The 16,987-nt window shown below is 35.2% G+C and overlaps 5 protein-coding genes and 1 long non-coding RNA gene across 6 annotated transcripts; 1 reads left to right on the top strand and 5 right to left on the bottom strand.

Annotated features, from left to right (window-relative positions):
- Positions 1–680: 680 nt before the first annotated feature.
- On the bottom strand, positions 681–1,676 carry LOC129570495 (odorant receptor 9a-like). Its single transcript, XM_055450130.1, has 3 exons — positions 1,448–1,676; positions 938–1,301; positions 681–878 (listed from the first exon to the last, which is right to left on the bottom strand). The coding sequence occupies exons 1-3, from the start codon at positions 1,663–1,665 to the stop codon at positions 819–821; spliced, it is 642 nt and encodes a 213-aa protein (XP_055306105.1). The 5' UTR covers positions 1,666–1,676; the 3' UTR covers positions 681–818.
- A 17-nt stretch (positions 1,677–1,693) lies between these two features.
- LOC129570494 (uncharacterized) lies at positions 1,694–2,596 on the bottom strand. Its single transcript, XM_055450129.1, has 2 exons — positions 2,124–2,596; positions 1,694–2,012 (listed from the first exon to the last, which is right to left on the bottom strand). Exons 1-2 carry the CDS (start codon positions 2,440–2,442, stop codon positions 1,807–1,809), a joined length of 525 nt encoding a protein of 174 aa, XP_055306104.1. The 5' UTR covers positions 2,443–2,596; the 3' UTR covers positions 1,694–1,806.
- Positions 2,597–3,283: 687 nt separating this feature from the next.
- Positions 3,284–5,940, bottom strand: LOC129570479 (protein artichoke-like). Its single transcript, XM_055450107.1, has 2 exons — positions 3,764–5,940; positions 3,284–3,668 (listed from the first exon to the last, which is right to left on the bottom strand). The coding sequence occupies exon 1, from the start codon at positions 5,938–5,940 to the stop codon at positions 3,883–3,885; it is 2,058 nt and encodes a 685-aa protein (XP_055306082.1). The 3' UTR covers positions 3,284–3,668; positions 3,764–3,882.
- Positions 5,941–6,940: 1,000 nt separating this feature from the next.
- LOC129570492 (chaoptin-like) lies at positions 6,941–8,935 on the bottom strand. Its single transcript, XM_055450127.1, has one exon. It carries the CDS (start codon positions 8,933–8,935, stop codon positions 6,941–6,943), a length of 1,995 nt encoding a protein of 664 aa, XP_055306102.1.
- A 29-nt stretch (positions 8,936–8,964) lies between these two features.
- On the top strand, positions 8,965–12,039 carry LOC129570480 (arrestin domain-containing protein 15-like). The gene is made up of 4 exons (XM_055450108.1): positions 8,965–11,251; positions 11,312–11,500; positions 11,600–11,773; positions 11,871–12,039. The coding sequence occupies exons 1-4, from the start codon at positions 10,838–10,840 to the stop codon at positions 11,952–11,954; spliced, it is 861 nt and encodes a 286-aa protein (XP_055306083.1). The 5' UTR covers positions 8,965–10,837; the 3' UTR covers positions 11,955–12,039.
- An 815-nt stretch (positions 12,040–12,854) lies between these two features.
- LOC129570483 (uncharacterized) lies at positions 12,855–14,875 on the bottom strand. The gene is made up of 5 exons (XR_008688130.1): positions 14,135–14,875; positions 13,852–14,057; positions 13,603–13,791; positions 13,292–13,480; positions 12,855–12,993 (listed from the first exon to the last, which is right to left on the bottom strand). It is a non-coding gene; the product is annotated as an uncharacterized LOC129570483 (long non-coding RNA).
- Between the last annotated feature and the right edge of the window lie 2,112 nt (positions 14,876–16,987).

Raw genomic sequence — 16,987 nt, 5'->3', positions numbered from 1 at the left:
TCTGGCAGTGAGATTGAATCGAAAAAAGCGGAAAATATCAGATCAGTTTCAGCGAATAGTGATATAACCTCAAAATTCGACGAACATTTGTTTTGCTTGTGGGAAGTGGCATCTTGGACTGACTTCGAACAAAAATATATGAAATCGATTCCAAATTCTCTGCTCTATCAAACTAAAACTACCATTTTCGGTATATTTAATACCGAAAACACCCTAATGTCCACGCTATCGTTCATGCAATGCGTCACAGTATATCCGACGCTAAAATTGAATTGATTGTTTATCAGATGCACGTTTTAGATTTTTAAGCTGGTGATGCCTACAAAGGTAAAATTACGGTCGCTGTAGATTATAACCACAAGATCGCTTAATAAACGAAGAAAAACGACACGCAGCCCTCTTAGCGAGGGACACTCAAAACAGTCATCGTACATATATTGAGCAGGCCCTATCGATGCGTTCATTTGTGTGAGTGCGATTGTGTAAACGACAATGTTCGTGTTCGATGTGTGTACGATGACAGCTTCGGGCATTCCACGCGTAGAGGCGTTTTGGCGTCTTACGTCAAATCTTTCCCATGTTTTTGTATACGAAGAAAGCGACGCTGGTAACCACTTTGCAAAATTAACTGTGGTTCTAAAAACACTTGAAATGAAACTATTAATTTTATTGTGATTTTATTCAACAAATTGAATGAAGAAATAGAATGCTTTTCTCCATCATATTTGATTTTGTACAACACTTAGTGATAAATTGAGCTTAAAAACGAAGTATCTATTGAGATTTGAAATGATGCTGTTGTCTTATTATTCAAATGTTTAGCTGAACTCTCTGAATTGTCGCAGCAAGAGATAGTATGATATGGATGTTCGAATAAGCTGGAAGAAAAGTTGAAAATTCTTTTACGAAAATACGAAGAAATGTCACAGACAATTACCTTTGAGAATTGTTCCAAGCAGCACGTGAAAAAGTTCAAGCCACGTAAATTGAATGGTGTCTGAGCTTGTCTAATCATAAAAATGAACATTTTCTGCATATTGATCGGTAATTGATACCAATGTGAATGGTAAAAAATCTTAGTCACTTCAAAAGACATAGAGTTTAGCCTTTCAGCCGATTTACAGACAATGTAATTCAATGCAATTTGCAGCAACAAGTCTTGCAAGCCCAATAGGATTTCTGGGCTAAGATCGTGAATACCTTGATCGAGGGTGAGTATTGAGAATGACACCATCACCACAAATATTGCAAAGAGTGCAAAAAGCGATTTACTCAAAATGTTTTGTGTGCTATTGTTGAGCCTAGAAGGAGAAATAATATTTTCTGTGTGTAGATTTGTATGTGAAAACGGTCAACGTTAAGTATATAAAATGGGTTACACGTTGAAAACAAATTTTGAATTGGATTTTTGATTTGATGGACGATATTCATATATTTCATAACTCACATCACAATGCTGTTTTGCAAATCGATAGTCTGCCGCATTGTCATGGCTAAATTTTCGTTCTTTTCCTTCTTATCTAAGTTCGCAACGACTACTTTCAAATCTTGAGTCAACGCATCGCTGTATGTGCATAGTCCGATTATGAGCATAATACACATGACGAATATAATGCAGTAGGTGATATGAATATTTTGAAGGTAAAGCAAAACTGTGTAGAACATAAAATACGTTGGTTTTTCGGGAATTAAACTGGAAACGAGATCAGAAAAAAATTGTTTTGAAAAAAAAAGAAGTTTCCATCATTGTGGAGATCAATACAGTTAAAAATTGGTAATTGAATAATGAGAGTTGAAATGTTTGAATCACCTGTCTGTAGCAGGAAACGGCAATAGCCACCATCTGGGCGATGGGAACTGAAAGAGTGCATAACCAATTGGCGGTAGAGTATACAAGATAAACAGCCCCATCTCCATTTGAAATGTTGCTTTAAGAATGAAACTGCACTGTTTCGAGTTACGTTTTTCAATCTTCTCATATATTTCCACGGATTCAGGCGAATCTTCACATCCTGTAGTGAATGATGTAGTGTCAAAAATTATTGACGATCGTTCAACATTCGAAACTTTTATCATTAATTTGACTGAAAATGACATAATTTATTGTTGATTTATTCACTTACGTTGATCGACAATTCGTTGCAATTCAGTCATGTGATTGATGATGTTTGAGTTTTCCATTGCAAGACCAAGGTAGATAAGAAGGAGTTGAGTTGCGCCTATACATAGATGCATTGCTCCAGCGATTTTATTTAATTTGAATTCCTTCTCAACACAAAACCAAATCACATACGGTACAAACGCAATAAATGGAAGTAAAAACACAATTTGCAACAGAGTTAACGGCAATTCGAGCCAACCGATTCGGACGGGACTCTTTTTACATAACTGCGTCACTCTGAGTAAACGTTGACACTCTTTCAATACCTTTGGCGCTGACATTTTAACCTTTCTCTACTTCAATATTAAGTATACTAACGGACATTTCTTTGTTACATGGCTTTATAAAGCATTTTTAAGCCTATGATGTGAGTGGAAAATATCCGAACTTTCTCACATGTTTCATAAATTGAAAAATAATTTGAAATTGGAAAACCAATTGATCCGGGCTGGAATTCTAAGTCATTCCACCAAAATCGTTCGGAATTATTTTTTTCGTACATAAGACCATATTGGAGTGAAAGAGAGAGATTCCACTAAATTTCTGGATATCACCGGAATTATTCCGATAACTATTACTTTTCCTTGAAAATCTTAATAATTCCGGTGATATCCAGAAAATTAGTGGAATCTCTCTCTTTCACTCCAATATAGGTCTTACGTACAAAAAAAATAATTCCGCACGATTTTGGTGGAATGTCTTAGAGTTCCAGCCCCGTTCTTCTTGAAAGTAAATTATTGGGCCTTATTTCAATTGATTTTACTAATTGTATGCGACATGATGAATGAAATTCATTTAAATTGTTCTAAAAATTCGTCTGTGTGAACTTGATAGCGTTGACCACTTTAGAATCAACCGTAGCAAACATTCTCTATTGCGACACAAACAAAATGATATCCGTACTTCTGAGTGTTGATTCCAGAGGAGGGTGACATCATTTCAACTTTTTTCAAAGTTCTGTTGTCTTTCATTTCATTCAATTATTACATACGCTCGAATGAAAAGCATTCAAATTATTTTAAAAGTCTAGACATTTACTGTACAAAGTCTTCTCTAAGTCTCAATAGATTTTTCATTTTTTCTTCATTACAAATGCGTTTGAATAAATACTCCGTCTAAACGTTTCTTACTTCAAAGAAAATTTATTGTCACTGAAAAAAAATTGTTTCACAAATTTTTATTATCATACATCGGTCTGCTTGTGCTCTAGGTGACGTATCAAAACACATTTTTTTACTATTTACAGTGGCAATGCAAAAAAGATATGCAGATTCGTTTACAAACAACAAAAAATAAACAAAACAAAAATCTCTATGACTAATGTATTGGCAATGTAAAACTAAATGGCGAAAATTTTCGTCTATACACATTTCTTATGGCCTATAATGCTATGTAGTGACACAGTGGCAGACTTGTTGACGAATGTCGGTAAATGAACAAGACAAAAATCTCATTCCTGCGATGAATAGCTGGCTGCCAATACAACAGCCGATGTCTCGTTTATGTACTGCAAATGCGTCAGAACAACACAACGCATGAAAAATATCGGATAAATTTATTTGATATTTGGAATTTATATAAATAAATTTATCTGTAACCAACCTCTGTTTAAAAGGATTTCTCAATGATGTTAGCACGTAAAAAATTGGAAGATTGAAAAAAATACTCCTTTGAATCATCATATTCTGTCATTCTGAAGCGTTGTTGTTCCATTTCCATTTTCATAAGTTTTCTTGCTCCATAAGTACTAATGTCGATGTGGCTGGTTGACACCTTCCATTGGTTGCAAGTGGATTCTTTGCCAGTTTCTCCCTGATTCGTGGAATAAGTTTTGATTTCACCACCAAATATCCGCAGCAAATCACGCATAAAAACAATACCGAATATTTAGTTATGTGCGACTCGGTGTGTGTTACAATGATTTCTTGTTTAGATGGCGTCAAAATGTGTACGCCATTCACCTTTTCCATCTTTTTCGTTGTTTCCTCTGCAGCATTTGGATCGCAGTCGATGCCATTAATATTTGTTTGATTCGTTGGATTGCCAATGACTTTTAAATCTTTCCATTGATGCAGAAATGCCGCTAAATCATGACAGGACAGTTGATTTTTCGATACAGCCAACGTCGAGAGCTTCGGAAAAACAACTGCAGTTATAGTTTTGATCTCTGATAAATTGTTGCCTTCCAAGTACAAATGAGTGAGATCAAGAAAACTGCGAACAAACAGAGTGAAATCAACTTTCTTGAGTTGATTATAAGAAAGATCGAGCGAACGCAATTTGGTTTGATGATAAAATGTGTTGAATCCAAAGTTCGATAGATTTGTGTGGCTCAAATTGAGAAATTGCAAATTGGTGAAACGTTGAAATGTTGTGACGTCCAATTTTCCCACATAGTTGAAGGATACATCCAAATGGATAACGGATGGTGTAATTGCCTGTAGAACTTCATGGATATTTTCGAGATGAGCGTTTGAAATTACAAACGTGTGCAAATTTTTCAATGGTGCAAATATTGCCGTTGGATTATTTATTCTCAAATGATTATTCGAAAGGTCGAGCAATTTTAGAGATTCGCTTTGATGCGAGAATATATTTGGCTCCAAATCGGTCATATTTGAATGCATCAAAATGAGTTGTTCCAACTTGTTGAATCTTTCGATGATGTTGACATTCTGTTCGTTCAATTTGCTTGATCCAATTCCCAATAGTTGTAAGGATGACGGCAGCAGTTCAATTATCTGCGAAATATTTTCGGTTTCACTCTCAGCCATCATAAAATAGGCCAACTTTTTGAAATAGTCATTATTGAAGCGTAACACATTTTTGACTCCCGCCAAACGAATAATAGTTTCATTTATGTTGTCTGGGACTAGGCCAATGGTGCATCCCTTGCAATTCAAATCGATTTGCTCAATTTTGTCCAATGTCATAGTCACGGATGCTAGATTCTTCATCGGTGAAAGGAAATGACAATCGAATACCTTCATTGGATTATTATCAAGGCGCAGCACTTCCAAATTGGTGTTACTTTGAAATAAATTCAATTGAATGTAGGCTATTTTGTTGTAACTTAAGTCCAATACTTTCAGCTTTGTCATTGTTCCAAAATCATCTTCTTGGAAGGATTCCAATTCGTTATGCGAAATGTTAACTATAGCAATCAATGCATTTTCATCAATTTTTCCATAAATTAGCTCGATACCATTATAGGAATAATCCACTTCATACAAGCTCGGTAGACTATTAAAATTAAACAAAGACAATGACTTCATTCTATTGTGCGATGCATTCACCTTGTCCAAATTTTTGAACGATTGAAGACGGTCTAGATTTGAATTGGATGAGATATCCAGTTCACGGATATTCGGAAATTGATCACTCAAACTTTTACTTTGTCCACAATGAGCGGACACTTTCAATAGTTTAACGTTGAGGCGATTTTCCTCTTTTGATTCACTGTTGAACAGATCGGAATAGCATTCACCGTTTCGAATCGAAGTATCTTCATGGAATGGTGCGTAGTCTTCTTCATCAGAATCAATGTCGTAAGCACGATTATAAAACCCGCGTAGGCTAAAATCACTTTTGCAACTTAGTTCCACCGAATCAGTTTTACCATTGATATAACTACAATTCACGATTTTTGAATACGAAAAATCGATTGCGCTCAAGAAGTGCCAAACCAGTATTAAACCAATGCTCCTTTTCATTTTGCGTCCGCTTGCTTCAATTTCTATTGACGAACTGAACAATGATACTTTTGAACATTGACGCATTCGGGAGTATTATCTCAGTTCTTTTCCGCTTTCGTATGTATTTGTCATTTGAATGCGCGCTAGCACAGTCTCCATACAAAATTATCAAAACATTTCGAATTCAAGTTGTTTTGTTTTGCGCTCACGCATTCATTTGTTTTTAGATTGAGTGTATACAAGAAAGAAATGTTTATCTTTTGATAAGACATGGTCCAAACTTCATCCGTTTGCGTTTGGAGAAATAAGCGGAAATATCAGGTCAACTGAAAGGCACTTTGCATTCATCATGTATGATATAAATTGTGTATTCAAAAAATTTATCGCAATCGAACATTTACTCGGCTGAATATTTATTTGCGATGGAAACACAACTCGTGTATTAAATCATAAGGGTCCATGTATTACATCCGCCTTCAATTGAGCTCGTGCAACGCGTATTTTCAACACAAAGTGGTTCGATACAAAACCATTCATTTTTCATTTAATTTAACGACACGGTTTTTTCTATTCCAATTTGGAGCTATTGGGTTCACAAATTCTGGTGGCCTTGTGTCGAATCCAACTCACCGAAATGATAAAATCTTCGACTCATTTCGACAGTTTTTACAAGTATTTCAATGAAAATAATGTCAATTAAGATGCATTTGGTATATGATTTCGTATTGATCACATAAAAATGCATTGATTTCAAAGATGTTGGCATCTAGAAATAAACTGAATACAAAATCAACGACGATGAGGCCGTTGCAAATGCTTAATCTCGCATTGTTTGACCTGCATTCAAACGTAGTAAGTCTAGTTAAGGAATCAAACTGCATTCATTTTATTTCAGCAGCCAATACATTACAATGTTCATATAATTTCATTAGTCAAACTGCCAATTCAATTGATTTTAATAAAATTGTGGATTTAAAAGGATTTCTCAATGATGTTAGCACGTGAAAAATTGGAAGATTGAAAAAATACTCCTTTGAATCGTCATATTCTGTCATTCGGTGCCGTTGTTGTTCCATTTCCATTTTCATAAATTTTCTTGCTCCATAAGTACTAACGTCGATGTGGCTGGTTGACACCTTACATTGGTTGCAAGTGGATTCTTCGCTAGTTCCTCTTTGATTCGTGGAATAATTTTTGATTTCACCACCAAATACCCGAAGCACATCACGCACAAAAACAATACCGAATATTTAGTTATGTGCGACTCGGTGTGTGTTACAATGACTTCGTGTTTAGATGGCGTCAAAATGTGTACGCCATTTGTCAATTCAGTCATTTTTGATGTATTCTCAGCAGCATTTGGATCACAGTCGACGCCATTCATGTGTGCTTGATTCGATGGATTGCCAATTACATGCAAATCTTTCCATTGATGCAGAAATGCCGCTAAATCATGACAGGACAATTGATTTTTCGATACAGCCAATATAGAAAGCTTTGGAAAAACCACTGCAGTTATAGTTTTGATCTCTGATAAATTGTTGCCTTCCAAGTACAAATGAGTGAGATCGAGAAAACTGCGAACAAACAGAGTGAAATCCACTTTCTTGAGTTGATTATAAGAAAGATCGAGCGAACGCAATTTGGTTTGATGATAAAATGTGTTGAATCCAAAGTTCGATAGATTTGTGTGGCTCAAATTGAGAAATTGCAAATTGGTGAAACGTTGAAATGTTTTGACGTCCAATTTTCCCACATAGTTGAAGGATACATCCAAATGGATAACGGATGGTGTAATTGCCTGTAGAACCTCATGGATATTTTCGAGATGAGCGTTTGAAATTACAAACGTGAGCAAATTTTTCAATGGTGCAAATAGAGCCGTTGGATTATTTATTCTCAAATGATTATTCGAAAGGTCGAGCAATTTCAGAGATTCGATTTGATGCGAGAATATGTTTGGCTCCAAATCGGTTATATTTGAATGCATCAATATGAGTTGTTCCAACTTGTTGAATCTTTCGATAATGTTGACATTCTGTTCGTTCAATTTGCTTGATCCAATGCCCAATAGTTGTAAGGATGACGGCAGCAGTTCAATTATCTGCGAAATATTTTCGGTTTCACTCTCAGCCATCATAAAATAGGTCAACTTTTTGAAATAGTCCTTGTTGAAGCGTAACACATTTTTGACTCCCGTCAAACGAATAATAGTGTCATTTATGCTGTCTGGAGCTAGGCCAATGGTGCATCCCTTGCAATTCAAATCGATTTGCTCAATTTTGTCCAATGTCACAGATAACGATGCTAGATTCTTCATCGGTGAAAGCAAATGACAATCGAATACCTTCATTGGATTATTATCAAGGCGCAGCACTTCCAAATTGGTGTTACTTTGAAATAAATTCAATTGAATGTAGGCTATTTTGTTGTAACTTAAGTCCAATACTTTCAGCTTTGTCATTCCTCCAAAAGTAGTTTCCGCCAAGGGTCCCAATTCATTATGAGACAAATTAACTACGGACAATTGTGTGTTTTTGATGATTCCTCCAAAAATTTGCTTAATGTTGTTGTAGGATAGGTCAATTTCGTTCAAATTTGGCACGTAATACATACTCGACAAATCGAAAAATGGTATATAACTGTGTGATGCATTCCATTTCCACAATCCTTTGAACAATTGAAAACGCATAAAGTTTGAATCATATGAGTTATCCAGTTCACGAATATTCTGAAATTGATCACTCAAAAGTTCACTCGGTCCACAATTAGTGGTCGCTTTCAATAGTTTAACGTTGAGGCGATTTTTCTCTTTTGATTCACTGTTGAACAGATCGGAATAGCATTCACCGTTTCGAATCGAAGTATCTTCATGGAATGTTGCGTAGTCTTCTTCATCAGAATCAATGCCGTAAGCACGACGAAGATAAGGGCTAAAGAGGCTAAAATCACTTTTGCAATTTAATTCCACCGAATCAGTTTTACCATCGATAAAAGTACAATTTACGATTTTTGAATACGAAAAATCGATTGCGCTTAAGAAGTGCAAAACCAGTATTAAACCAATGCTCCTTTTCATTTTGCGTCTGCTCGCTTCAAATTCCATTGACAAACTGAATGGTAAATGTAATTTCAATGCGCGAATATCATCTTAGTACTTTTCCACTTTTGTATGCATTTGTTGTTTATTTTTATATTGTGTATTAGAATAAGTTCTTATCTTTTAATAACGTATGGGCCGATTTTCATCCGTTCACGTTCCCGGAAATAAGCGGATACATTATGTCAACTGGAATGCATTATGCATTCTCCATCTATGATATACAATGTATATTGAAACAATGTAATGCAACCTCGAACAGTTGGTACAATGTAACACTAGGCTGAAAATTCAGTGACAATTAAAAACGGCACGTGTCGTCCATGCGAGTGTGTGGTATTAAACCATAGTCCATATTACATCCTCTTTGAATTGGCTCGTGCAACGCGCATTTTCAAAACAAAGTGGTTCGATACGGAACCGTTTATTTTCCGTTTGATTTAACGACATGGTTTTTTTTCCATTCCAACATTTTGGAGCCACTGTAAACTTGTTCACCAATTCTGATTAGCTTTGTACCGAATTAACTCACCGAAATGATCAAATCTTCGACTCATTTGGATTTTTCTCTGAAAATTTCGAAGAAAATTATCTCAATTAAGGTACATTTTATCCCAAGTGAACACAATATGAAACTTCCATGATGGAACAAATTTTGGGCTTTTATCAAAGCCAATTGTGTTCATACATTTTATAGATGCATCCTCTACGGATTTCAGATCAAGCGAAAGAAATAATACCTAATGTTGATTTCAACAATTCAACATACACGACGATTACATATTGAGACATCGATTTCAAAGATGATACTAGCGGTCGTCTCGCAATAGACTGAATACAGCCTGAACAACGATAAGTCTCTGAGTCAGAGACTCTCTGACTCCCATGCATTTGTCGAATAATTCGATGAACACCGCTGAATTTCAAACTTGGCGCACTGTTTAGATTCAATTTCAACACAAATCGATTTGAATTACATTCATGTACTCTCTGGAATGAGGGCATTGGCATCGGCTTAATTTTACTTTCATGACTCAATAGATGATTCGAATTTGCGCACCAGTAAGACAGTGACAATTTGTAAGAGAGCCTGTTAATCATTTTATGAGCAACAAAAATTTCAAAGTGAAGAAAAAAAGTCAAGAATAAATTCCATTAAAAATACAAATAATCGGACGTTGTAGCGATAAGTGGTGACTTTGAGACTTTGTATATATTTTGCTTTCTCGTTTTGTGCTGAGAAATGAAGTCGACGCGATTACTACCGTACTACCCAAATATACACGCACTCTACTCTCAGAATGAACATATTTTATTTCACACAGCATCCGTTTAATGAACGAATCAGCCTACTACAGAACACGAAGCGGGCGCGCGCGCGTCGATATCGCATTTAATCTCGCATTGTTTTATAATAACAACGGCAGTGGGTCAGCGACGGCATGGCAATCATTAAAAATATCAATACAATACAGTTCATTTTTCCAACCGTCAAACCAATGTGTTTAACCTCATCATTCAATAAATGTATTGGTTCTATTAATTAGTGCACGACATCGGTTATCAATTGAATGTTGAAATAGCGCAGTAGTCAGCAGCACAGTTACATTTCAGACTTGAACAAAGTAACAACTTATCGCGCAACCAAATGTGTGGGAATCGTTTGCGCTGGCTTGTGAATACAGTTTTTTTGTGTGTGTGAAATTTTGTCAGCGTAAAACGGAATTGGCTTTTTTCAACGATTGAACCATTTGTTGCTTTACTTTTTGGTTAATATTAAATATTCATTTCTTTTGGTCATTTATTAAATTAGTGTAATTTTATATCCTCGATTCGTCGATTCAAACTTTGCATCGTCATTTATTTTCATTCCCTCCGAAAATGGGAATTTTATGTGAGATTTTGTTTGACAAAAATCCAAAGCGAATTTTCTACACGGGCCAATCATTACACGGATCGATTCGAATAACATTGAAAAATGATAAATATGTTCGTGGAATTTTTGTGAAAATCAATGGTGCCGCAATAACAATTTGCAAAGCGGATAATTTCGGAGAAGATTGTTTGAATGATCGCCTGGAGATAATCGGTGATACACGTTTGGCAGCTGGAACTCATGAATTTCCATTTCAATTTAAAATCCCCACACAACTTCCATCGTCTTATGAAGGTGAATATGGTTTCATTCGATATATGGTGACGGTTTCTGTGGACATTCCGAAAATTCCACGCAAAGAATTTGAAAAACGTATTATCATTCTTCGATTGACGGACTTAAAAGACACAGAGCTGCAGGTAAATTCATGAAAATGTTGAATTTCAAAGGTTTTCAGATCATTTTTTTCTATCAATTAGCGACAAGTGGCTGTGACGGGCAGATTTAATCCATATTTTGTATGTTCTTGTTTGCCTTGGTTTCCGCTTAAAATTGATGCTTACATCGATCACACGGCATATGCTCCCGGTTCAAATATTGAACTCGAAATCAATGTCACCAACAGAAGTTTCTGCAAAATACACGGCTTTGAAGCGCAATTAATCAAGGTAAGGTGTTGCATTCAAAGTTGTTTTTACTTGGTTCATTTCATACTATGAAGTTCACGCGCAATGAACAAGAATTGAAAATGACATTTTCTTTTGTAGGAAGTGACTTATGTGCCTGTCCTTCAGTCAATTGAAATATTGAAAGAAGTTAAACTGCGCGGATGCCTTCAGAATCACAAATATACCGTTTGTTTTGGGTGCTTTATTGAAGTGCCACCAACATCTGCCACCAATTTAATTAGTAAAGTTATCAAAATTCGACATTTCATTCGGGTATTTTGAGCTTTTTTTGGAATTTTTTGAGCTAAGATCATTTTCATACTGATTTTTTTCTTCATTTTTTTTACATTCTTGATTTGCATTTGAACAGATAACAGCGTTAATGAGAAAGAAATGCCGCCCGGTCATCGAAGTGCCAGTCACAATTGTTACTGCTTCAGAAAATCAACGTTAATTGCAAATTAATTCTTTTTAAATCAAAATAAAAGGCGGCTGAATGAAAATAAAATGATGACGTTTGTTCATCTGTTAATAACAGATTCGTTTATTCAAATTTTTTGGTTTGAACAACAAACACTTCGTGAGTTTGTATCGCCTTGCGGCTGAATCTTTTGTTTTGTTTATTTGACTTGATTCAGTTTTTTTTATTTATCTTTACTTATTCTTCTTTTTCTTCCTTTCCCTCTCTTCGTACTTTTTCTTTTTTACCAGAAATCTTGAAAACACTCACTCAGGCTGAGTTCTGTTTGAAATGTCAATGAATCCCACTTTTTTCGTTTTAGCCACCAGTGAATCATTTTCAAGCTCTACGATAAAAACAGTTGATAACGAGTAAACAAATGAGTATTGCGATTCAACTCATATATAAAAACATTTGAAGTTCTAGAATATGCCATAATCTTACCCTATAGATAACGATTCACAAACAAAGTGAACTGGCTTGCTGTTTCGAATACTAAACTACTCGTTTGATTTACTGTACTACTAGCTCGTGGTTCTGTGGTGAAAATAAGTATTGAACTTGGGCTATTCGCCGAGAGATGCGTCTAAAATCGGTTGATCGATTGCGAGAGAAGAGTTGAGGAAGGTACTAAGGATTTTTGGAAATAAATTACGGCCAACAAATCTATGGATTAGATTGAGAGTATGTGTTTCACAGACTTTGTATTGGAAAGAGTAGAGGATATTTTCAAGTTTTGAGTAAATCTTGAAAAAAAAATTATTTATTCTAACAGATATGTGCGATAACTGTCGCTGAAATGAGTACCTTGACAATAATTGAACAGGATCTAGACTTGATTTAAAATCTCTAAACCAAAAGGATGCCAAATGATATTACAAAAAGTGAGAGAGTTGATGAGAAATTTTCTTTATTTCTTAAAGCAATTTGAACATTAGATTTGGAGCATTTTTGGCTGGTAACTTGAAATAGGAACAATGGTAACTGGTAGCTCAAGCATCGGTTTATAATTCTTGCCCATTGACGCTGTTACCTGTTAAAGGGAGAAAATTAACGAAATGCGTATCAAATGAGATAGAAAACTTCGTTAAAATGAATGAAATAGCTTTCATTGTCAGAGGTTATCTCGTAGCTGCGCAACAGGTCCACTCTGTGGTCACGTTTAACGTTTACTTTGCCCTGTTTTTATTCTTTACAACAACAAATCACACACATTCTGTGTAGTTCGGTACACTGTACACAGAAATTCCAGATGGCTCCAGCTGTATTAAATCGCTAGTTGCGCAGCTACGGGTTATCTCATGAATTCTATAAATAAATCGGTTACATACCCGAATAAAATGACGAACTTTAATAATGACACTGGAATTATCTGAAGGCGACGTTTGCGGAACAATAACTTGACAGCCCAAACAGATGGGGTACTTTTGATTTTGACCACACCCACGTATTTCGGTTTCACACAGAATTAAAATCGATTTCGTCTTACGCGTGTGATCGTACGAGAAATATGTCACTTCCTGGGTAAATAAGAATGAAATAACTATGAAAAATGCAACGAATTCGAGATAAACACATAAATAGAATGAATAAGACGAGAAAAGTCCCTAAATGGAAGTGCCAATTTATTAATTAATGGAACCTTGATCAGCTGCACAATGAAATTCCGTATGCTCCGAAAGCTTTTATTGGTGACATTGACACCCACATCAATAAACATTCCCGGTGCATATGTTCCCGGTTCAACATGCGCATCTATTTTCACTGGAAACCAAGGTAGCCACGACAACACGAAGTATGGATTGAACCCATCACTCACTGACACTTTCCGCTGAGAAAAAAAAATAATTCAAAAACAAAATTCTTGATTGGGTGATTGATCCAAGAATACCTGTAAGTCTGCGTCATTCAAGTTGATCGTCCTAAGAATTGTCACTTATTCTTCCAGCACTTTGCTCGGCTCGAATGGAATTTCTATTAAAACTGTAACCATGTACCGAATGAAACCAAATTCCCCTTCGAATGATGATGGCAATTGTGCCGGTAACAGAAATTGAAATGGAAGTTTATATTTTCGAACAACTAAACGCGATTCTCCTTGAAAATGCATTTTATTTGTTAATTTTTTAATTATTCAAAACAACGCTAAACTTCACAGTGTTCAGTGTTCACACCTATAATACTCGTTTGATGATTCAAGCAATCCTCTGTACACCGGCGAATAGCACGACCGATTTTCCAATTGGCGACTGCTACACCACTGAGTTGAACATGAATGCCATGAACATCTTGTTGATTTTTCATTGCCAAATGAACGTATCCACGTAAAGGTTGACCCAAGTAAAATACTTTGGTGGGATTTCGCACAAACACAATTTCACATGAGATTGACATTTTGTTATTATTTTTGTTCTTTTGATGTTATTCACACCGTATACTTCCGCAAAAACGTCAAAATTTTACACTAACGTTCAATCAACTGTGATAAACTATTTTAACACAGAAAACTCGTGAACTGAATGAAATCATATTTTTGCATTTATTTCTATTTTCATCAAATCAATTTTACTTAGCTGCTTTGTGTATCACTTTTCGAATATGTTTTTATTGATAGTACAAAAAAATACTCATTCATTTTAGTAACGTAGTTGATTTCGCATCAAAAAATTCGATGATGTTTACAGCTCGAATTTATTTATAAGAATAACAGTGCCATGCTGCGCTCGACACTTTTTTAAGCCATGCGAATCGAACTATTTGATGCAATGGCAATGGCAATGAAAATCTCTCTTAATTGATTATGCCACATTTTTGTCAAAGTTTAAAATGAAACTGATATTCTCAGTTCGCTTCGGGACAGTTACTTAATTGATAGAGTAAAAATTCAGCTGATAAATCCAGTTTACAAATAGATTTCATTTTGCAATCGCTGCGGTCGCGTTTAATTAAAATCATTCAGTCAGTTCGTTTCCGTATTGTGATATGAATACCAAAAAAAAATCATAGAGAAGATTTAGATTATTTTCTGAATTAAAACGTCAATTATTATTAATAAATGCCATCAATGGAATCTGTTGTGGAAAAAATTCAAGTAAACTGTTGTATTGAACCTTCATTCAAAACAGAATGAATTCAATTCACCGATTAATTCAAAAGTTAAAACTATTCTACGATTGTTCAAGCATCATTGTTCAAACGCCAAACTGATTTTATGGTAAAACTCCTTTACTTCCCCGCACATAACATATTCAACGCCATATCGTGCGCTGCATTTCAACTTAATTTTTAATTAATAATATTTTATTGGTTTTTCTTTCAAATGTGTACAAATTTCGTGAAGGTTTCCATTTATTTGGTTCAATTTTGTAAATAATAGTTGGTCAAAGCGCGTAGCTAATTGTTTGGAATCAACATTTGGTTTAAAACAAATGTTCTTCCCTTGAACATTTCCATTTATTCATTGACAAATGCATTACTGTATACAGCAGTAATAGAGGTCATGGTTATTACTGCATAGTTTACTGTAGACTCTAAGGCTTTATTTGAATTTCAAATTCACAACTGCTTGGCTATCACAATGTGATGGGAATATTAATAAGGAGAGCAATGACTGAGTGATGATTGTCAATAGGACAATAGGGAAGAGTTGACATTGCTTTTTGCCACTAACTAACTGGTAAGTTAATTCGCATAATTTCCGATCGAAACAATTGAACTTGTCTCATCACACTGCAATACATTTCGATAAAGTTGAAACACAGCAAAGAACGAAACTCTTTTGATCCAAAAAGTTCTAACATCACTCGCTTTTATACCAATATGTTATTATCGAGAGCATCCATGCGTAAATACAAGTTTATTGGCTTTTATTGTAAACTATAACATTTATTGTGCCAATAAAGTTTGGAATACACGGTTGAAATGGTTCAGTGAAGTCGGATAATATAACAATTGCATGAACAAATAACATTCAAGCCAGTATCAATCACCTGGATTTCCGAAATTGGCACAGTCAACAGATGCATGGCTGGTGATTGCTTTTCAGGCGGAAGCCACTTAATGAGTTAATCTATCAAGGTGAATGTGACTTTGTGACTGTCTCTTTTCATTCATTATATTATTCGAAACGGTTCATCCAATAAACACTGGATTTGATATGAATATTCATCAATGATTCTAATCAATTCACCTGGATTTCAATTTCCGCAATCAAAATTACCACAAGCCAGGCATCAACTGCATTTCCGAACTTCAGTTCAGCATTTCTAGGTAGCTGTTTGGGATCGATGGCATTTCAGGAAATGTAATTTAAACTGTCGAATCTGATCACTTTCTTCCACAGGCTTCCGGCAATTGCCAAAATGACTCATTCTATGCAAAGAAGTGAAACATATCGACTACGCGTACCATAACGTTTAGAGAATTACTAAACGTAGTGGTAGGCGTAGTCGTAACGTTTCGCCACTATGATTCAATGGCCATATTGATATGGAATCGAATATTATGTTGTAAAGTAAAAGAGGTGTTGTTTTACAGCCGATACAGATTTGTTGCTATTTGATTAATGCGAATAAGTTTGAAGTTATATTCTGGTTTTCGGCAGTGTTCAAAAACAATAAAAGACATACAAATGGAAATAATTTTTTGAATGTTTATTGTATTCTATTTCGAATAAAAATCGAAAAATTCTAAATAAAGGCATCCATTTCCAACAAGATTCCATTCCATTTCCTTACTTCGAATAGGCTCAATCCAAACGCACGATGACTTCTACGGCTGCGATTACTGTCCCATTAGAAAGTGACCACAAAGCAAGAGATTTTACCATGCCAGATTGCATTATTGGGAACGATAATCCATCTATTTCGAGTGGATAATGTTTGACCCAATAGATTCCTTAAAAATACATCATTTTTATTTTATTCATGAAAAATTGTGAAAAATATCATTTGAAAAAACTGTTCTATTAATTAAAACAATGATAAAATGAGAATGGAGTGTACCTTTTTCCAAATATACCGATTTCC

Source organism: Sitodiplosis mosellana, unplaced genomic scaffold, assembly GCF_009176505.1.
Source record: "Sitodiplosis mosellana isolate CC-2019 unplaced genomic scaffold, AAFC_SMos_1.0 Smas_scaffold_60, whole genome shotgun sequence".
Taxonomy (NCBI): Eukaryota; Metazoa; Arthropoda; class Insecta; order Diptera; family Cecidomyiidae; genus Sitodiplosis; species Sitodiplosis mosellana.
Note: the sequence above shows the minus strand (reverse complement) of the source record. Positions and strands in the feature narration are given on the sequence as shown.

Coding starts and splice junctions, on each gene's coding strand:
- LOC129570495 (XM_055450130.1), bottom strand. CDS start 1,665: ATGTTCTACACAGTTTTGCTTTACCTTCAAAATATTCATATCACCTAC. Junction 1,302..1,447: donor TTGCAAAACAGCATTGTGAT/GTGAGTTATGAA, acceptor TTCTCCTTCTAG/GCTCAACAATAGCACACAAA. Junction 879..937: donor GCTTGGAACAATTCTCAAAG/GTAATTGTCTGT, acceptor CTTTTCTTCCAG/CTTATTCGAACATCCATATC.
- LOC129570494 (XM_055450129.1), bottom strand. CDS start 2,442: ATGTCAGCGCCAAAGGTATTGAAAGAGTGTCAACGTTTACTCAGAGTG. Junction 2,013..2,123: donor GCAACGAATTGTCGATCAAC/GTAAGTGAATAA, acceptor CATTCACTACAG/GATGTGAAGATTCGCCTGAA.
- LOC129570479 (XM_055450107.1), bottom strand. CDS start 5,940: ATGCGTCAATGTTCAAAAGTATCATTGTTCAGTTCGTCAATAGAAATT.
- LOC129570492 (XM_055450127.1), bottom strand. CDS start 8,935: ATGAAAAGGAGCATTGGTTTAATACTGGTTTTGCACTTCTTAAGCGCA.
- LOC129570480 (XM_055450108.1), top strand. CDS start 10,838: ATGGGAATTTTATGTGAGATTTTGTTTGACAAAAATCCAAAGCGAATT. Junction 11,252..11,311: donor TAAAAGACACAGAGCTGCAG/GTAAATTCATGA, acceptor TCTATCAATTAG/CGACAAGTGGCTGTGACGGG. Junction 11,774..11,870: donor AAATTCGACATTTCATTCGG/GTATTTTGAGCT, acceptor GCATTTGAACAG/ATAACAGCGTTAATGAGAAA.